Here is a 22,238-nt window from a genome sequence, read left to right as displayed (position 1 = left end):
CTATAATGGAGGGAATAGTTTCAGGGATTAAGTCAGTAATCACCTAGTTCGCGGGGTTGCGAACTGAAGTGCGTTTGGAGAAAGGAAAGGGTAATGGAAAACTATTGTTCTAAGGGAAGGCAAACACATTCTCATCCTGACAAATCATCTTCATTGCAAGATAAGAATCGCTGTCGATCTTGTCATTACCATGAATGACCTCTAACCCATCAATCTCACAACCCAGATTGAATGCTATTTGGGTGATCAATCCACCAAACACTATCATCCCCTAAGATCCTTTAGCTGCTCTCAACAAATTTTGTAAGACATGAAATCCGGAATCAAAATCCATTTTATTCAACATCGCCAAAAGAGAATAGAGCTCTACCTTTCTAACCACCCTATCACTCTCTTCTCGGCCAAAAATCATTTTGATCATCACTCGGTGAAGGTATCTAAAGGTCGAGTTTTGCATGTGGGATGCCTTAGCTCTAGGGGGTTTATAAGGGTCCTTTAATCCGGTTATTGACGTCCAAAATTCATTCCATATAATCTCATCATCAAATCTACAGGCACTACCAATGGGTAAACCAAAACAATTATTAAAATCATTAAACGTCCACCGAACTTCTTTATTCATCAATCTAAAAGTTATGACCCCTACGTAGTCATCTTCGGACAAAAATTTAACATCAATTGAGCTAAAAAAATTCAAGAACTAGGCGGGGGTAAGTCGGTGAATGAGCGTACATAATATCATTCCAGTCTAAGGAACTAATCATCCAATCTATGTCATCCCTAATTCTTAGCATATCCAAAGTAGTGTGATCCATATATCTAGTGCATATAATTCTCCTAGCGACAAGGATATCATATCTAGCTTTATGTTCATGATTTCTAAAAATAATAGTAAACTCGTTTTCATTACCTTCGTTGCGCGCCACCCTTTTTCCTTTGTCTTTTGAAGAAGAAGCCTTCCCCTTGCCTTTATCGTCTCTCGGTGCATCTCCTTCATCAAATCCATTGCCTCATCGACAAAGTCTCTTCAAGATTTGCGACATGATGGGAAAGGTGAACTTTGAGAAATTTCTTGTAGGTGGAGATGGATCTTGAGGATAAAAAAGGAGGAGAAGGAAGAAAAATAGGGGAGTTGCTTCTCTCTTTCCGGATTTGTGACCTGAAGAAGTGTTAAATCCAGATGTAGATCTAAGTAAAGATAAACTTTAGAGGTAGGGATTGGGGTTTGATGAGGTGTAGTGGGGAGGAAAAAACTTTTGGGAGAGAAGGAGATGGAAATTAGGGCTTTTTAGAGGGATGGACGGCGCACACGGGTAGGGGCACGACCGTATCTTATATACACAGTCAGGTAGGTAGGTTTTTTTGCATGGCCGTGCCAATTGGCACGGCCCCCTCTCTTCTCCCCTCGGCCAAAATCGCACGGCTGTGCCAGTTGGTACGGCCCGTGACTTCTTCCTCTCTGCCTTGATCGCACGGTCGTGCCAATAGACACGACCCGTGTCCCCTTCTTCATTAGTAGTCTTGTATTGCCGTGCCAATTGGCACGGCCTGTGCCTTTCTTTTTTCTGCACAGGCCACACGACCATGCAAGGTTGCAAGGCTGATGACCTTTGTCCCCCTGTTGGCTTCACACGACCGTGTGGGGTCACATGACCGACTCCCTTAAGTGCACGGTGACTCGCCTTTCGCCATTTTGGTTCTGACGCCTCCACGCCCATGAAACACTCACGACCAGCTCGTGGAGGCTATGCACATCCTAAAAATGAATACCCAAAAATAAATAATAACAATACTTGACTAAACTTACTAGAGAAATAAAACAATAAACTAAAATGAAAAACTCTTGGGTTGCCGTCCAAGAAGCGCTTGTTTTAGGTCTTTAGCTCGACCCTGCTTCCGTTAGTGTGGACTAAACCCATGGAAGCATGACTCTCCTCCTAGGGTTAATGCTCCAGTCTGCACCTTTAGTTTCGCTCGTGCAGGACAAATGTACTTCTTATTGCTCGCTGGAGGGGACCTCTCTTGGAAACTGCATTTCTCAACTTTATGTATGTTCATCTTGCTAGAATTTCCCTGAGAAGAGGGGTCACAGTTAGAAAGAATAAGATAAATCAAATTCTAACCTTTCTTTGCCGATCTCTAAGGATAACTTGTGACTTTTCACATCAATGAGCGCTCTAGTAGTGTCAAGGAATGGTCTCCCAAGAATGATTGGTATCTTGGGATCCTCCTCCATATCAAAGACAATGAAATCTGTGGAAATGATGCATCCGCCTACTTCTACTGGCACGTCTTCCACTATTCCCATTGGGTATCTACATGAATGGTCAATTAATTACAATGCCATAGTAGTCAGTTTAATGTTCTAGAGTCCTAGCTTCTTACATAACGAGTACGGAAGTAGGCTAACGCTGACTCCCAAGTCATAGAAAGCTTTCTGTATGAGTTCAGAACTAATTTTACAAGGTATGGAAAATTGGCGAGTCGAGGTCTGACGTCGGTTGGCTCCCATGAAGGCACGCTTGCCGAGAGCGAGGGGACACCCACTGTGGGCGAGGGCGCTGCCAACCAAGCTCCCAGTATCGAAGCTGCTGGAGAACTACTCCCTACCCCTAATTCGCAGCCTGCTGCCCGAATCGATGGCTCCGGGTCTTCTGTCGATAGCGAGCCCCTCATTAGGCGCAAGAGGTGCCGAGTGGACCAGCCCTCCAGCTCTGCCTCGGCACTGCCTCTCCCTCGGCAATCCTGGCAATGGCGGAGACCACTTCCTCTGATCGGACATCGTCCCTGGCCGAGTTGCCGCTAGAGGCCTTTGCTGCACAACCGGTCGCCTGTCTGCCCCCGACCTGACGGAGGGTTTTACGCTTCGGTATCCGCCCTGCATCCACGGCCCTATCCTCCGGTTCAGTGGCCTCTTCCCAGTTGTCCCCGAGTGGGCGATGATCCATGACGGCGATCCTCGACCTACCAACGGAGGATTACCTTGAGCCGAACGGCCAGCCTTGCTCTCCCGAGCACATAATCCTCATTCGCGGGCCGCTTGCCGACATTTGGGAGGAAGCCAAGGCAGGAGTTGCGACGATGCCCCCCCCCCGAGGCCTTTGGCAACAGTCACCTGCAAATGTCCACCGAGATATGTATTTTATTATCCATCCATGATTTACCTCCGATCGGCGTTAATGTTTTTTCTGTTCGCCTGCAGTACTGGGTGAAAAACGTAGCCATGTGCCAATAGCTCACTTTTGTAGAGGACGAGTTGAAGAAGCTCAAAATCTCGAGTGGAGGGTCCTCCTCCCAAGGGCCGCCTATTACTGAGGTTGTCAAACTAAAGACCAACATGGAGAAGGCCAATAAGCTCATCGAGGCTGAGCGGCAGAAGATGGCTGACCAAGAAGTTATGTTGGGTCAGCTCAACACACAGGTTAGCACTTTCAATAAGAAAATCGAGTCAGCCACGGCGAGGAAGAACCGAGCCATCGCGATTTGGAGCTGAAAAATCAGGAGGCTCGGAATCTCGCCCAGAAGCTCAAGGAAGCCGAAGACTTTCTGGTCGCCGAGCGGATCTGCTGATCGGCTGAAGAGGCTTCTCTTCAAGGGAAGATCAAAGCCGCTGAGGATGCTTTGGAGGCCTCCCGCTCGGCCCTGGGGACATATCAAGAGGGCGAACTAGGCAGGCTTGAAGCGCTGAAGCAGGCTTACCTCCTCTCGGACAAATTCACTGATAAGGTCATCCAGCGGATCGTCGGAATCTTCGAATTGGCTATTGACGGGACGCTTCAGCAGCTTAAGGCGGATGACCATCTTCCCACCGTGCTGACGGACAGTGTCATCAATCGCAACAAGTTGAACGACTCGTTGCTTGATGACTTTTTTGATTACCTAGAGTGAGGTTGAGCATCCGTCCTGTAAAAAATTTTCTTTTTGAATGTAAGCCTGCCCGTTCGGCGGTGCAACAACTTTTTTTTTGCAATGAATGTTCGCCTGGTCGATGGAGACATGGGTTTAACGACCCTGCTCGATGATTTCATGAAGTCGTGGGTTTAAGGTCGTCACTTGACCATCGATGGAGACATGGATTTAACATCGCCACTCGATGATTTAACGAAGTCATGGGTTTAAGATCACCGCTCGACCGTCGATGGAGACATGGATTTAACGTCACCACTCGACGATTTGACAAAGTTATGGGTTTAAGGTCGCCGCTCGACCGTCGATGGAGACATGGATTTAATGTCGCCGCTCGATGATTTGACGAAGTCGTGAGTTTAAGGTCGCCGCTTGACTGTCGATGGAGACATGACGTCGTCGCTCGACGATTAGTCATGCCGCTCGGCACAGAGCTTTGAAACCTTCTTATTTTTAACTTTTGCCCTGTATACAAAGAGTATAGGGATGTAAAGACATTAACTATTACAAGACACACCTATCACCCGGCTCGGTAAGATTGGAGATGGTTCGCGCTCCATGGTCGCTCTAATCGTCGTCCGCCCTCATCCTCCAAGTAGCAGGCGCCTGACAGGAGCTTCTCCATGACCTTGAAGGGTCTAGTCCATGAGGCCTCCAGCTTGGTGGCGTCGCCTATCGGCTTCACTTTCTTCCATACCAGGTCGCCAACTTGAAATGACTTTGGGATCACCCTCCGATTGTAGCTTTGCTTCATCCTCTGTCGGTACGCCATTAGCCGATCGGCGGCTTTTGCGCGAGCTTTGTCCACTAAGTCTAGCTCTAGAAGCCTCCGCTCGGCATTGTCCTCGCTGTAGTGTTGTATCCGATCGGATTTCGACTCCGACTTCCATGGGGATGACCACTTCGCCACCATACACCAGGTGGAAAGGAGTTGCCCCGGTTCCTTCCTTAGGAGTTGTGCGGAGTGCCCATAGCACGCTGGGGAGCTCATCGACCCAGCTACCTCCCATATGATCGAGCCAAATGCGCAAGACTTGGAGGATTTCCCGATTGATGATCTCTGCTTGCCTGTTGCTCTATGGATAAGCCACGGAAGTGAAGGCCTGCTGGATGTCGTATCCTTCACACCATTCCCTGAGCCTTTGGCCAGTGAACTGCCTTCCATTATCTGAGATGAGCCGACACAGGATGTCGAACCCACAGATGATGTGCTGCCAGACAAACTTCATGATCATCTGTTCGATTATTCTTGCTAGCGGCTCAGCTTCGACCCATTTGGAGAAATAATCCATTGTGATGAGCAGGAACTTCTGCTGACCCGTTGCTACGCGGAATGACCCAACAATGTCCATGCCCCACTGATCGAACGGGCAAGAAACTATATACGCCTTCATCTCCTCGATCGGTCAGTGTGAGAGACTATGATATTTTTGACAAGACAGACAGGTAGCCACCGTCCGGGCGGCATCCTCTTGGAGGGTCGGTCAGAAGTATCCAGCCAGTAGGATCTTCCTTGCTAGCGAGCGACCGCCCGGGTGTCCTCCGTAGGATCCTTGATATACCTCTCGTAGTATGTAGTCGGCGTCCTCCGATCCAACGCATTTAAGTAGAGGCCTAGATAAGGCCTTCTTGTAGAGCTGATCCCCGATCAAGGTGAACCGACCAACTCTTTTCCTCAACGGGCGAGTCTCATCCTGATCAGACGGTGTAGCTCCCGACCGTAAAAACTTCGTCATTGTCGACCTCCAGTCATTTGGGAAGGTAAGCTCCTCCATCCGATCAATATGAGCCACTAGGGATACCTGCTCAATCGGCTCTGCTATGACGATTGGTGATAACGAGTTGGCTAATTTGGCTAGCTCGTCTACAGCCTGGTTCTCCAACCGGGGGATCTTCTGTATGACGACCTCCTGAAAGTTGGCCTTTAGTTTTTCGAAGGCTTTACCGTAGAGCTTAAGTCGCGAGTTACTTATCTCGAATGTCCCAGACAGTTGTTGAGTGACCAATTGAGAGTCTGAGTGGATGAGGACCTTGATAGCTCCGACGTACCGGGCGGCTTGCAAGCCGGCTATGAGCGCCTCGTATTAGGCTTCATTGTTTGTTGCCCTGTAGTCTAGCCAAATGGGCAGCTACATCCGCTCCTCTTGGGGGGGAGATGAGCAATATGCCGACCCCGCTCCCCTACCTAGTAGACGAACCATCCACATATATCCTCCACATGACTTTTGGCTCGAGATTCTACACCTCCGTAACGAAATATGCCAAGGACTGCGCTTTGATGGTCGTTCGGAGTTGATATTGGATGTCGAACTCGCTGAGCTCCGTCGTTCATTTGATTAGCCGTCCGAATGCTTCCAGATTGATGAGGACCCACCACAAGGGACTATTGGTCATTACGATGATGGAGTGGGTGAGGAAGTATTGGCGAATCCTCCGAGCGGCAAGTACCAACGCGTAAGCCAACTTCTTGAGACCGGTGTAGCGGGATTCAATATCTTTCAATATATGACTTAAGAAATACATCGGTTGTTCCTCGTCGTTCTGCCTAACTAGAGCTGAGCCGACTGCATGTTCGATCGAGGACAGGTAAATTCGAAGGGGCTCGCCGACAACCGGCTTGGCTAGTACAGGCAATGAGTTGAGGAACTCCTTAAGTTCTCTGAATGCCTGATCGCACTTCTCGTCCCACTGAAATTTGGTGGCTCGACACAGTATCTTGAAAAATGGCAGGCTCCTATCGAATGATTTGGACATGAACCGAGATAGTGTTGTTATCCAACCGGTGAGACATTGGGCTTCCTTCAAATTTCTTGGCAGCAATATGTCTTGTAGTGCTTTTACTTTACTGGGGTTTGCCTCGATGCCCCTCTCGGTGACGATGTAACCTAGGAATCGCCTGCTCTTTGCGCCAAACATGCACTTGTTCGGATTCAGCTTGATCTCGTATGTCCTAAGCGTCTGGCAGGTCTCCTTGATATCTGCACATAGGGCAGTCGCCCGGAGGGATTTGATTAATATGTCATCGACGTATACCTCCATGTTACGACCGATCTACCGTCAGAACACCTTATTCATTAGCCTCTGATAAGTAGCTCCGATGTTCTTCAGTCTGAATGGCATGACATTGTAACAATACGTCCCGTCGGCCGTAATAAAGCTGACCTTTTCCTGATCTTCCCGGGCGAGTGACACTTGGTGGTATCCTTGGTACGCGTCCAGGATGCATATCAGCTCGCACCCAGTAGTGGAATCTACCATCTGATCAATCTGAGGTAGCGGGTAGAAGTCCTTTGGACATGCCTTGTTGAGGTCCCGGAGTCGATGTAGACTCGCCACTTGTTGCTCGGGTTTGAGACCGACATGACATTTACGAGCCAGCTCGAGAATTAGACTTCCCGTATGTGGACGACCTCCAGCAAATTCTCTATTTCTTCCCAGATGATCAGATTTTGTTCGGCGCTGAAGTCTCTCTTTCTTTACTTTACTAGTCGAGCGCTTGGTCGGACGTGGAGTTCGTGTTACGCGACACTCTGGGAAATCCCGAAGAGCTCGTGCGTTGACCATGTAAACACATCGTGGTTTTGCTGGAGACAGGCGATCAGCTCTGCCTTCTGATTGGCTTCTAGATCAGATGCTGTGAAAGTTGTTGTCTCCGCTTGGCAGGGGTGAATCTGGACTTCCTCGTTCTCTTTGTAGACTAGGGTAGGAGGTTTTCCAGTAATAGCGCTAACCTCTAGTCGGGGAGTTTTTCGAGCGGACTTAGCCTCGATTTTGACCATCTCGACATAGCAGCGTCAGGCGGCCAACTGGTCACCTTTGACTTCTCTAACCCGGTCGTCTACAAGGAATTTTATCTTTTAGCAGTAAGTTGAAACTACTGCCCGGAACTCATTGAGGGTCGATCGACCCAGGATGACATTGTAAGCTGAAGGTGTTGGTTGCTACTCAGAATATCGTCTTAGTTCCCCTGTACAAAAATTTGTACAAGCATAGAACTATCCTAACTACCCATGTGCTCTACTAAAGTTAAATTTGGATTGCAAACGATGCTTAATATTATTAATCCAAATTTCCTTTTAGAAGTTAAACTTGGATTGGGAACGAAACTTAACATTCTTACTCCAAGTTCAATCGATGTGATCTTCCTAAGTTAAACCATATTACAGAAGTTATCAAATATCTATTTCAAAGATCGGCTACCAGGTTAAACATGGTGAGGCATTAGGCCTTCTTGGTTATGGGATCATCCACCACTTCCTAGACAAAGCCTCACAAAGAAATCGGATATTTAACTTCTTATAGTAAACTAGGTTTAACTATAGAGACCTCAATAGAAACACATTATCGAAATATGAAATCGAAGAATAAAATCGATAACAAAAACGATAACTAAAACCGATAACCACTTGTGTTTGGTTTTTCAAGATCTATACAAAAGATGAACTAGTTATGATGTGGAAACTAATAACTAGTTATACCTTTTGTAGCTTATTAACCTCTTGATCTTCTATTGTATTCCTCTTCTTCTTTTGGACGTCGTGTGGGCGACGATCTTCCGAGATGAAATCCACTCAAGCTTCTTCCAAGGCTTCCAATATCCAGCCACCAAATAACCTCCAAGGGATGTTAGACAAGAGAGCTTCCTTCTCTTCTTCTTCTCCTTCAAGCAACCGACCACCAAGAGATCTCCCACAATTGATGTCGTCGACCTCCAAGAGAGAAAACAAAATGAGAGAAGAGAAAGAACAAGGGTCGACCACCAAGGAAGAATAGAGAGGAATAGAAGATGTGTTATGAGGTGAGGCACCCCCTCCTTCTCTTTTATATTCCTTGGTATTGTCAAAAAAGGAAAGTTTTATAACAAAAAATAAAACTTCCTTTTATCCCATGACATGGCCGGCCACAAGCTTGTGCTCCAAGCAAGGAAAGATTTTAAACAAAATTAAAATCTCTCTTTTAAAATCCCTTTTGTGGATAGTTATAAAAGGAATGTTTTATAAATTAAAATCCCTCTCTTTTAAATCATTTTATGGATATCTATAAAAGAAAAGATTTAAAATAAAACATGGTTACAAAAAGGAAAGTTTTATAACAAAAATTAAAATCTTTCTTTCACATTATAGATAACTACAAATAAGGAAAGATTTCAAATCTCTCTTTTATTCTTTTGTAGAAATATATAAAAGGAAAGATTTTAAAATTTAAAACTCTCTTTTAAAACCATCATAAAAGGAAAGTTTTTAACAGAATAAAAACTCCTTTTATTTCCTTTTGTGACCAATCTAAAAAAGGAAAGTTTTATATTAAAATCATCCTTTTAAATCCTTTTTATGGATCTCTATAAAAGGAAAGATTTTACAAAAAATAAAACTTCCTTTTCTTCTTGTGTGTGACCGGCCCCTTGCTTGGGCACCAAGTAAAGCTTGGTCGGCCCTAGCTTGGGCTCCAAGCTTAGCTTGGCCGGCCTCTTGCTTGGTCTCCAAGCAAGGCTTGTCGACCCTAGCTTGGGCCTTAAGAAGCTAGGCTTTTGGGTGGATATAAGGCTTTATGTAAGAGGCTACAATAGAGACCTAGAGGAGGGATTGGTTTTGATCTCCCGATGAGCTTGAGCTTCCTGTGTTCGCCCCAAACACCCAACTCAAGTTCATCAATAATTTCTCATTCTACTAAAGAATTATTATTACACTACCGCACCAATCTCATATTACAATATGGGCTCCTTCTTATCATGAGTGTGTTAGTCTCCCTGTGTTTAAGATATTGAATGCCCACTAATTAAATGAGTTACTGACAACTCATTTAATTAATATCTAGCTCTAAGAGTAGTACCACTCAAACTTATTGTCATGTCGGACTAAGTCCACCTACAGGGTTTACATGACAATCCTTATGAGCTCCTCAAGGGGACATCATCAACCTAAATTACTAGGACACAGTTTTATTCTATAATCAACAACACACCATATAAATAATATCATTTCCTAACTTATCGGGCCTATTAATTTAATGAGCTAAATCGCACCCTTTGATAAATTAAAGAAATAAATATTAAGTATACGTGCTTGTTATTATATCATGATTAAGAGTACGCAATTCCATAATAATAGAGATTTTGTTCTTTTATGTAGTCAGTATAAAAGAAACTACCTCAAATGGTCTTGCTCAATACACTCATAGTGTACTAGTATAATTTTATAGTCAAGATAAACTAATACCAAATTACACTACAACCACTCCAATGGTTTGTCCCATTCCATCTTGGTTGTGAGTTACTATTTATAATTTATAAGGAACTGATAACATGATCTTCTGTGTGTCTCCTCACACCATGTTATCTTCAATATAAATTAAATGGACAACTACACTTAGCAAAAATATAGACATTTGACCAATGTGATTTTTATAAATGTTATACAAAAGTTAGACTTTTAGTATACATCCTAACAGAATGAGCGTCTACCACAATGAAGTTTATGGTCCTGGTCCTCCTGTGCGGCTCCTCTCCGAGCGATATGGCCAACTTGGTTTGGCCGATCAGTAAAACCTCGTTGCCCGTGAATCCGTATAGTGGGGTCGTCATTGGCAGTAGCTCACCTCGATCGATCTGGAGCTGATCGAAAACCTTCTTGAAGATTATGTTTACCGAGCTCCCTGTGTCAACAAAAACTCGATGAATGGTATAATTTGTGATTACCGCTCGGATGATGAGAGCGTCATCGTCGGAGACTTCTACGCCCTCGAGGTCCGGGGCCCCGAAGCTGATTTCAGGTCAGTTCGCTTTCTCTCGGCTGCAGCCTACAGCGTGAATCTCCATCTGTCGAGCGTATGACTTCCTGGCTCGGATAGAGTCTGGATGGTCCAGCGGCGATGATGTTTATTTCTCCCCGAGCGATATTGCTTCTATTTTCCTCCTCCCCAGCGGATGGACTGTTCTGCTCGCGAGAGGCTAGGGGATGGTCGATATTTTCCCTCTATTGATGGTGGCGTTGTCGCTCGGGTGATCTTCTTGCATCCTCCTACCGCCCCGCAGATTAATGCCTGTGTCGCTGGTTAGGAGAGGGAGATCAGCGACAATAGCCCCTCGAGGTGCCGGGTAATCGTCATCAGGCCGCGACAATCATGTGTGTTGTGTGATGCCGACTGGTGGAAGGAGCAAAACATGTGCATCCATACCTTGCCTTTCGATGCCTTTGGCAGGTCGAAAGCCACATGCTGCACGGCATGCACCCTTGTTTCCTGGTGGGGTCGGCCTTTGGCTCTTGGCCATTTCGGCGATTGGTGGCTACTCAACGGTCGTTGTTCGATCGGTACCGAGGGTTCGGTTGGTGCCTCCTTCCTTCTTGTCGCCTGGGCCTCCTCCACATTTATATACTCATTAGCCTTCTTGAGCATGTGGTCGTAGTCGCAGGGTGGCTTTCTTATAAGCGATCGGAAGAAATCCCCCTCGACAAGCCCTGTTACGCTTCTGCAAGATGGATTCATCGTCAGTAATAAAAACATCGATCCCACGGGGACTGGCTATAAGCACTAGCAATCGTTCACTTATGGTTAGCTAGACTACCAATGGTCTTGAATAAGCTAAGGAAAAAAGAAAGGTCGAGAGAGAGAGTCGAGAGTCGCAAGGTCGAAATATTCACTTGGTGATGAGGAGTTCTAGGGGGTCGGTTTCGTCGTGGTAGTATTGATGTGTCTCATTTTATCTTACTCTCGCTGTCCTTATTCATGTTATTGCCAGAAGCTAAGCAGGTATTCTTAAGTGCCAGAATAGGGTAATACCCTAAGAAGTCCTGTCACGATTTACCCCTGTCACTAGGATACCTTGGCAAATCTTGAGGACATGACTCTACCTGGTAAATTAAGAATAGTGAGTAAACCTAAGCCTGGTCTCTCGCTCCCTTAGGGAGAATTTGCCTTTCCTCTCAAGGAACTATCCTAGATGTCCGTGAATGGGTTACCCCTGTCACTAGGGCCCCTTGGGTATACGATCTAGAGCTAATCCTTTACGAAGCTAACAAGTTCTTCACAATCAAAAGTAAGCAATTAGCAATTGAAACAAAGCATGAAAGTTCATCCAACAAGTATAAACACAATACGAGTTTTACATCAATCCGTACCACGACTACTCCCTAATCCCAGAACAAGGGATCTACTCCATGAATGCTAGAGAAATATCCGAAAACATAGTATGGACAAACATATAATTCTCAGTAAGAGGGAATATGCTTATCGAATGTCGAAGAGTGGCCTTCGGATCCAACTCTCTACTTCTGGAGTTGATGTGGTGGTGGAAGTTCGTTGAACGACGGTCCAAAACGACGTAGAATTGCTCCAAGATCCTTTTCTCCCTGACGGCTCGCCTCCCCCTTGGTAAAAAGGGTTAATACCCTTTTATATCCTAGGGTTTGGCCGCGGCGACACGATCGTGTAAGGGTGGCACTGTCGTGCCCTTCTCTGGTTCTGGTGTGGCTGCACGGTCGTGCAGGGTCGCACGACCGTGTAGCCCCTGGGCTTTGTCTCTTGGGGCACGACCGTGCAGGGGGGCACGGCCGTGCAGGGGTGCACGACCGTGCAAGTCTTCTTCTCTGCCTGGGGTGGTATGGTCGTGCAGGGTTGCACGGTCGTGTACTGACTAGCTACTGTTTTGGTCGCACGGTCGTGTAGGGTTGCACGACCGTGTACTCTTCCTCTCCTGTTTAGCCATACGATCATGCAGGGTTGTACAGTCGTGCTGTCTGGTTGGTTCCGGTGCATCAATACTCTCCGTTCAAGCTCCAAAAATCTTCCCTGTCAACATAAAACCAAACAAAGAGCAGATATTCAAACAAAACAATAGATATGATGAATACAAGATAAAAATGCGATCATGTAAAGAATATATGTGCATAAGTCAAGTGAATGTGCGCTAAAACATGCGTAAAAGATCATAATATTTGCGCACATCACACCCCCAAACTTGAACCTTTGTTTGTCCTCAAGCAAAATGCTACAAACTATGTTCATGAAATCTTGTAGTGTTTCATAATCCTTAGTGCATTCGCCTAACTCTATAACTAGTTTCATGATAAACATGACTGTGGAGTAACCTAAGTATGGCCTAAACATAAGTCCTCTGTGCTCGGTGCAGTAAGTAGCTCAAGCTCTTCAAGTTTCCATTCTCTGTCCTAGTTAAGTCGTCATACAATTGAGTTCCTAATGTTCCCGGTGATAGGCACTTACCTGCCACACACTTGGTTTATTTTCCTTAAATTACACAAGGTCTCAAAGGGTACTTCTCGGAATCAAGAGAAACGTAACATTCATTTCCCCAGTAACCTAACTCGGTCTCAAAGGGGTGAATTGTTAGTTTCCACTCACGACAACTATTTTTTTATCCCTTATTATTATTTTATTATTATTATTATTTTTTTATATAGTGTTATAGAGGTGTAACACTTATTTCACATGCGATGCATATGTTGGGATTTAGATTTTTCCGAATGAGCTTCCATGATCCGAGGTTATTCGGTAACCAAAATGTAAATAAGGAATCATCATGAGAACACAAATACTAAACAATTTGGATGAATCATAATTATTTCAAAAGTATATCTACCATTTAAGCTTAAGTACTTAAGTGTAGTGAAAATAAGTCCTTAAGGTTAGGCCAAAAATTTATACCGAACTCCGTACAATACTTAGTTTATTTCATTTTACTAAAGATAGAGAAAGGAGATACACTAAACATACTAACACAATCTGGACCACTAATGAACTAAGAAAATGCTAGACATTTTGCTATTGGACAAGTGGCTGAAAAAGTAGACAGTTGATGTTCTCAAATATGCCACATATAAGAAAATGCAAATAATGTGCAAACAGAAACAAATAAAATGCAAATAGATAAAACTAACTAGACAGATAAAAGAAAGCAAATAAAATATGCAAAAACAAAAGAAAGACTCTCAACCAGACTCAGGTTGTGCAACAACACCCCCCCCCCCCCCAGACTTAGACTTTTCATCGCCTCGATGAAATCAATATGGCGGCGGGGGTGGGGGATAAGGAGGTCCTTGATGTGGCCCCGGGGGAAATCTAGGAAAACCAGGGAAATGGCCTATGTGCTGATGATATTGATACAAAGTGTCTACTTGTTGTCGAGTGATATCCATATCATCCATAAAGTTCCTCATTCTCTCCTGGTCCACCTCATAATCTTGTACGAACCCCGTCACCTGACTATGGAAGTCTCTAGTGAACTGAAAATGATCTCACACCTCCCTAAATTGGTTGTGAGAAAGCTTGAAGCGACTCTCTAACAACTGTTGTTGGGCATTGTGCTTCTCATGAAGGGATTCTAAAGAGGTACGGAAGTTAGAAAAATCAAAACTAGAGGGTTCCGTGCCATAGGCAAAAGAGTGCCTAGGAGGTTCCGAATGTCTGGAAGGCTGCGGGAAACCTGATGACGAAGGCTCATAGTGGTAATCAATGTCGTCTGCAGTGGAGGGAACATCCTCGAAAACTGGATCCGTGATCACCCAATTCGCGGGATTGTGAACTGAAGTGCGCTCGGGATAAGGAAGGGGTAGAGGAAAACCAAAGGCCCTAGGAAAGGCAAACCCATTCTCATCCCAACAAATCATCTTCATTGCAAGACAAGAATCAATGTCGATCTTGTCATTGCCATGAATAACCTCTAGTCCATCGAGCTCATAACCTAAATTATGTGCTATTGGAGAAATCAATCCACCAAACACAATTGTCCCCAAGATGCCCTAGCTTCCCTTACTAAGGTTTGCAGGAAATGGAATCCGAAATTAAAATCAACTTTCTTCAACATTGCCCAAAGAGAATAGAGTTCAATATTTTTAATCACCCCGTCACTATCTCCTCGATCAAAGATTGTTTTGCTCATCACTCGGTGCATGTATCTAAAGGTCGGATTTTGCATGCGGGATGCCTTGGCTCTAGAGGGTTCATAAGGGTCATTCGATCCGGTTATTGACCTCCAAAATTCATTCCATATAATCCCACTATCAAATCCTCGGGCACCTCTATTAGGTAAACCAAAACAATCATTAAAATCATTAAGGTCCACCGAACTTCTTTGTTCATCATCCTAAAAGTTATGATCCCTATGTAGTCCTCTTCAGATGAATATTTAACATCAAGCGAACTCAAAAATTCAAGGACTAGATGAGGGTAAGTCGGTGCATGACAGTACATTATATCATTCCAATCTAAAGAGCTAATCATCTAATCAATATCATCCCTAATTGCTAGCATATCCATAGTGGCGGGATCCATATATTTCGTGCATACAATTTTCCTAGTGACAAGGATATCATATCTAGCTTTTTGATCTTGATTTCTAAAAACAATATTAAATATATTTTCGTTACCTTCGTCGCGTGCTATCCTCTTCCCTTTGCCTTTTGATGATGCAGCTTTCTCTTTGCCTTTGTCACCTCTCGATGCATCTCCTTCTCCAGATCCACCACTTCCTCGACGAAGTCTCTTCAAGATCTGCGACATGGCGAGCTTAGAATTCCGTGGAGATAAGTACTTGAGGATAGGAGCAGGGGAGAGGAGGAATAGGGGATTAGCTTCTTTTTCCAAAGTTTTGGCTTGGGAATGTGTTAGATCTAGATGTAGATATAAGGAAAAGTGGACTCTAGAGGGAGAAATTAGGGTTAGATGAGGTATATTGGGGAGGGGAAGGGTTTTGGGAGAGAAGAAGGTAGAGGCTAGGGTTTCTTGGAGGGAGTAGGCGGCGGCGCACGGGATGGGGCACGACCGTCTCTTATAGACACGGCTGGATTAGATTAGATTGCACGATCGTGCCGAATGGCACGACCTCTTCTTTCCTCCCCTCGGCTGGGCTCGCACGGCCGTGCTGAATGGCACGGCCCAGGGCTTCCTCCTCTCTGGACTCTCCTGCACGGCTGTGCCAAATGGCACGGCTACTTTCCTTCTCTTCTCTGCACTAGCCACACGGTCGTGCAAGGGTGCACAACCAGTGGCTTCTGCTTCTCTGCAAGCTCCGCACGGCCATGCAGGGTCGCACGACCACCTCCTTTAAGCGCGGGATGACTCATCCTCTGTTGTTTTGGCTCCTCTGATGCCTCCACACCCATGAAATGCTCACGGCTAGCTCGTGGAGATTATGCACATCCTGAAAATGAACATGAATTAAGTAATGCTACTCAACTGAATCTACTTAAAGAAATAAAAGGAAATAAAATGGATGACGAGACATCAAATCGAAATGAAAAGAAAACCCTTGGGGTGCCTCCCAAGAAGCGCTTGTTTTAGGTCTATAGCTCGACCCCGTTTCAGTCAGTGTGGGCTGAACCCGTTGGAGGACGGCTCTCCTTCTAGGTTTGATGCTCCAGCCTACGCCTTTAGTTTCGCTCGTGCAAGACAGATGTATTTCTTACTGCTTGCTGGAGGGGAACTCTCATAGAAACCGTACTCCCCTTCTTTGTATATGTTGATTTTGTGAGAATTTCCCTGAGAAGAGGGGTTGCATATGGAAGAATTGGACAAATCAAATTCAATCTTTCCCTTACCGATCTCCAAGGATAACTTATGGCTTTTTACATCGATGATGGCTCTAGCCGTGGCAAGGAATGGTCTTCCAAGGATGATCGGTATCTTGGGATCTTCCTCCATGTCCAAGATAATGAAATCTGTAGGAACTATGCATCCACCTACTTCAACTAGCACATCCTCCACTATTCCCATCGGGTACCTGCATGAATGGTCAGCTAGTTGCAGTGCCATCGTGGTCAATTTAATGTTCTGGAAATCCAGCTTCTTGTATAAAGAGTACAGGAGCAGGCTGACACTGGCTCCCAAGTCACAGAAAGCTCTTGGTATAAGTTCAGAACCAATTTTGCACGGTATGGAGAAACTTCCTGGGTCCTGAAGCTTGGGTGGAGGATTTTCCATAAGGAGGGCGCTACAATTCTCTGTCAGTGCTATAGTCTCGAAGTCGCCTTTCTTCCTTCTATTGGATAAGATTCCCTTTAAAAATTTTACAAATTTCGGCATCTGGTGCAGCGCATCTAACAATGGTACTTCAACGCAAATCTCTTTGACTTTTTTCAGAAACCGGTGGAACTCTTCATCCCTTTGGGATGCTATAAGCTTCTGAGGAAAAAGAATCGTGTGATTTTGTGGGGTAGTCTAAAGAGCTTCTTCAATTTTTTTTAGTAACCACTTCTCCATCCTTGTTTTGCGTCTGATTGGGCATTAGGAGAGTGAGTCCCTTTTCTGAGTCAAGCTCCATCTGAGTCATGATTTGGGGGTTTCCCACAGTATGTTCGCTCTGCAGCTCAATGCGATTGCAATGTTCCATTGGATTTAAATATGGTTTCCCTGGGAATGTACCCTGTGCTCTCGAGACGGACTGAGCTATTTGGGCTATCTGGCTGTCTTGCATCTTCTGGTGTTTTTCTGAGTTCTCCAGCCTCTGAGTCAGTTGTTTGATCTCGCTCCTCATCTCCTTTTGCTCCGAGAGAGCTTCCTCAAGCATATTTTCAATCCTAGACAGCTGTGTAGGTTGCTGCTATTGATGAGTCTGCTGTCCAGGTTGGTAGCTCTAATGTTCTGGCCCCTGGTCCTGATTATTTTAGTATGAAAAGTTGGGGCGGTTCCTCCATCCAGGGTTGTATGTGTTGGAGTACGGATTGTTTTACCTCTGATTGTAGCCTGTTATTGCATCGCATTGCTCAAGCTGGTTTATCTGTGCCTGCATTGGCCTAAGGGGGCAAGTGTCTTGAGCGTGGTCCGTACTTCCACAGATGTCGCAAGCACAAACTATTGCATTAGCTGTGTTGCTGCCCATGGCTTCAAATTTCTTAATCAGGGCGTCCAGCTTTGCAGATATGAGTGTGAATGCATCCACCTCGAATTTTCCCGATGCCTTCATCTGATTTCCTGAGAAAGCACCGCTAGATCTTTCAGATGCCCACTGATGGTGGTTTAGTGCCACATTCTCTATTATCTCTTCGACTTCATTAAGTCTTTTGTTCATCAGTGCTGCTCTTGCCGTAGAATCCAATGATACATTCGTGTGATAATTTATTCCATTATAGAAGGTGTGTAGAACCAGCCACTTCTCAAGGCCATGATGGGGGCACTGTCTCAGCATGCTCTTGAATCGATCCCAGGCTTCAAATAGGGATTCTGAGTCTATCTGCTTGAAGCTGGCAATCAGGTTCCTCATGTGGGCAGTCTTGCTTGGAGGGTAGAACTTGTCTAAGAATTTCTGCTCACATTGCTCCTAAGACGATATGCTATCTGCTGGTAGAGAATTCAGTCACTGCTTGGCCCTGTCTTTCAGAGAAAATCTGAAAAGAAGCAGTCTCACCGATTCTGGAGGAACCTCATTCACCTTTATCGTGCCACAGATTTCATAAAACAGCTCTAGATGATGATTCGGGTCTTCGTGTGGTCCTCCTCCGAATTGATTTTGCTGGACCATGTGGATTACTGCGGGCTTGATCTCAAAGTTGTTAGCATCGATGGGTGGTCGAGTGATACTGGATTGGACTCCTCGTGCATATGGTGCCTCATAATCTTTCAGTAGTTTATCGACCATTCCTGAGGATTCTTTTGCTGCTTGCAAAGCTTTCTGTAAATTCCTTCTCCTCAGAAAGGTCCTGTCAATCTCTAGATCAAATGGTAGCAACGGTCCTGAAAGGTTAGCTCTACGCATGCAAAAGAAAAGAGAACAAGATAGAAGATATGACAACAAGAAATAATAAAAAAATGAATGCATTAAGGGAGAAGAGTGAAAATATTTTATTATTAGTAGATTTTTTTATATATATATGCAGAGAATAAAGAAAACAAAGGCTAGTCTAATCCAATATGACTTAGCTAGTGTTATAAATGCAATCCCCGGCAACGACGTCAAAAACTTATTACGCTTCCGCAAGTGCACGGATTCGTCGTCAGTAATAAAAATATCGATCCCACAGGGACTGGCTATAAGCACTAGCAATTGTTCATTTATGGTTAGCTAGACTACCAATGAACTTGAATAAGCTAAGAAAAAAAGAAATGTCAAGAGAGAGAATCGAGAGTCGCAAAGTCGAAATATTCACTTGGTGATGAGGAGTTCTAGGGGGTCGATTTCGTCGTGGTAGTATTGATGTGTCTCGTTTTATCTTACTCTCACTGTCCATATTCATGCTATTGCCGGAAGCTAAGCGGGTATTCTTATGTGCCAGAATAGGGTAATGACCTAAGAAGTCCTTGTTAGGATGTATACTAAAAGCCTAGCTTTTGGTATAAACATTTATCTAGAAATAAGAATCACACTGGTCAAATGACTACATTTATGATAAATGTAGTTGTTCAATTAATTTATATTGTAGATAATATGGTGTGTGGTGTCACACACAGAGGATCATGTTATCAGTACCTTATAAATTATAAACAGTAGCTCACGACCATGATGGAAAGGAACAAACCATTGGAAGGTCGTAGTGTAATTAGGTGTTAGTTTATCTTAACTATATAATTACACTAGTACACTAAGAGTGTATTAAGTAGGACCATTAGAGGTCGTTTCTTTTATATTGACTTTATAAAGGAACAAAGACCTCAGTTATTATGGAAGTGTGTGCTCTTAATCCTAATATAATAACAAGCACATATATTTGATATTTATTTCTTTAATTTATCAATGGGTGAGATTTAGTTCGATGAATCAATAAGCCCGATAAGTTGGGAAATGATATCACTTATAGTGTGTGTTGTTGATTATAGAAGGAAACTGTGTCCTAGTAATCTAGGTTGAGAATGTCCCCAAGAGGAGCTCATAAGGATTGTCATGTTAAACCCTGCAGGTGGACTTAGTCCGACATGACGATAAAGTTGAGTGGTACTACTCTTGGAGCTAGATATTAATTAAGTGAGTTGTCAGTAACTTACTAAATTAGTGGACATTTGTTATCTTAAACACAGGGAGACTAACACACTCATAATAAGAAGGAGCCCAAAATGTAATTTGGGATTGGTGCGGTAGTTCAATAATAGTTCTTTAGTGGAATGCATTATTATTGATAAAATTAAGTTGTGTGTTCAGGGCGAACACGGGATGCTTAATTTTATCGGAAGACCAAAACCAATTCCTCCTCTCGGTCCCTATCGTAGCCTCTTAATTATAGAGTACTATACCCACCTATACCCACCTTCTTACCCATCCCATAAGGGGTCGGCCAAGCTAGGGCCGGCCAAAGTTTGGTTCATGGGTGCTTCAAGGTGGCCGGCCCTAGCTTGGGTTCAAGCTTGGTGTGGCCGGCCCAAATTAAAATAAAAAGGATTTTTATTTTTTAAAATTTTTCTTATGTGGATAACATGTTTTAAAAGAGAGTTTAAAATTTTAAATCTTTCCTTTTATAAGATTCTACAAAAGATTAAGAGAAGAGCTAAATCTCTTTCCTTATTTGTAGATTAAAAGGTTGATTTTAATTTTGGTAAAAACTTTCCTTTTTAACCATGTTCATGATTTAAAAGAAAGTTTAAAAAATTAATAATTCTCTTTTATTAGTTTCTACAAAAGATTAAGAAAAGATTTGATATCTTTCCTTATTTGTAGATTAAAAGAGATTTTAATTTTTAGAGATTATTTTCTTTATATCCACATGCTTAAAAGAAAATTTTTAATTTATTAAATTTCTTTTTTATAAACCAATCATGAAGGGATTAAATTATTGGAGAAATTTTTATAAATTTCCGGAAACAAATTAGGAATGTTTTAATTCTTGATTGAATTAAATTTCCTTTGATTGGAGGTTTGTTGTGTGGCCGGCCATGTTGATTAAGAAGAGGAATTTGATTTTAATTAATTAAATTTTCTTTTTCATGGCAAAGGAATTAAGGAAGTTTTTATTAAAGTTTCCTTATTTGCCAAACCAAGGATTATAAAAGAGGAGGTAGAGGAGCCTTCATGAGATGAACTTCTATTCTTTTTCTTTCCTCTCCTCTTTGGTTTTGGTGGCCGGCCCTATTTCTCTCCTCTCCTCTTGTTGGCCGAAACTCATCTCTTGGTGGAGCTTTTGTTTGTGGCCGGATCAAGGAAGGAGAAGAAGGAGAGAAAGCAAGTCTCGTCTCTAGCATCCCTTGGAGCATTGGTGGTGGCCGAAATTCTTCATCCTTGGAGAAGTTTATTGTGGCCGAAATCTAGAAGAAAGAAGGAAGGTGGAAAGGTGGTTCTCATCTCGGAAGATCATTGCCCACACAACGTCCGAGGTTAGAAGAGGAATACGGTAGAAGATCAAGAGGTCTTTCTGAAAGGTATAACTAGTATTTTTCCTTTCCGCATCATACTAGTTATTTTTGGAAATAATACCAAATACAAGAGGCATATGATTTTAGTGTTTCGAATATGTTTTTCGATGTTGTGTTTTTTTGTTTTATTTTTCCTTGTGATTTGATTGTTCTTTTCGGTTAACCTAAAGTTATTTTAGGAAATTAAATATTAGCTTTCCATAAAAGGTTTTGTCTAGTCGGTGGTGGTTGCTCCTATATCCAAGAAGGCCGTGCGCCTCGCCACGTCAGTACTGGGAACCAATTATGGAAAATAATATTTAATGGAATTAATAACTTAAGGTGATTTGGGTCGAACGTGTTAAGTTCCGCAGGAGACCCAAGTCAAAACCTAAAAGAACGAATAGATTAAGTTTTGGATCAAACGTGTTAAGTTCCGCAGGCAATCCAAAATTTAATTTAAAAGAACACATGGTAGCTAGGAAAAGGTTCAGACCTTTGTACAAAATTTTTGTACAGTGGAACCTCTAGGCTTTCCGAGTAGCAACCAACAATTGGTATCAGAGCTAGGGTTTTGCCTCTGTGTATTTGGTATTAGTTTAGTTATGCACATGTCATACATAATTTAGGCAGGTTAATAGTAGGATGTGCTAACTTTGTGGATAAAAGGATCCAACTATTATGGCTTATAGTTATTATGTGTGTGATTGGACCCTTGGACATGTCAAGGGTATTTTATTGTGTGTGCATGATTGTATTATAAAATACAGCAGGAGCAGTATTTAGTTTTATTAGGATTTTATTTTTTGATCTAGTTACATGTACATTCCTTTTATGAAATATAGGATCGATGGATGTAAATTTTATTTTATGTTCGATCTAGTTTACATGTACATTCCTTCGAGGAATATAGGATCGAAAAATGTAAAATTCTATTTATGTCGTGGATCGAATCTTGCAAGGCGTGGAACCTTTTGAGGATTAGAGGCGCAGCGGAACAAGGAGCAAGATGGATGCGACAACTAGAACCGGTGGCGGTGGCCAAAGATGGCAGCAGCTAGGGTTGGCGA

At 43.5% G+C, this 22,238-nt stretch overlaps 1 protein-coding gene and 1 pseudogene across 1 annotated transcript; one reads left to right on the top strand and one right to left on the bottom strand.

Annotated features, from left to right (window-relative positions):
* Window positions 1-16,278: 16,278 nt before the first annotated feature.
* LOC122044220 lies at window positions 16,279-17,422 on the bottom strand. Its single transcript, XM_042604745.1, has 2 exons — window positions 17,105-17,422; window positions 16,279-17,037 (listed from the first exon to the last, which is right to left on the bottom strand). Exons 1-2 carry the CDS (start codon window positions 17,420-17,422, stop codon window positions 16,279-16,281), a joined length of 1,077 nt encoding a protein of 358 aa, XP_042460679.1.
* Window positions 17,423-18,011: 589 nt separating this feature from the next.
* Window positions 18,012-18,083, top strand: LOC122044657 (annotated as a pseudogene).
* The last annotated feature ends 4,155 nt before the right edge of the window (window positions 18,084-22,238 follow it).

This window comes from Zingiber officinale, chromosome 2A (assembly GCF_018446385.1).
Source record: "Zingiber officinale cultivar Zhangliang chromosome 2A, Zo_v1.1, whole genome shotgun sequence".
Taxonomy (NCBI): Eukaryota; Viridiplantae; Streptophyta; class Magnoliopsida; order Zingiberales; family Zingiberaceae; genus Zingiber; species Zingiber officinale.
This window is presented reverse-complemented; position numbering and strand designations above follow the sequence as displayed.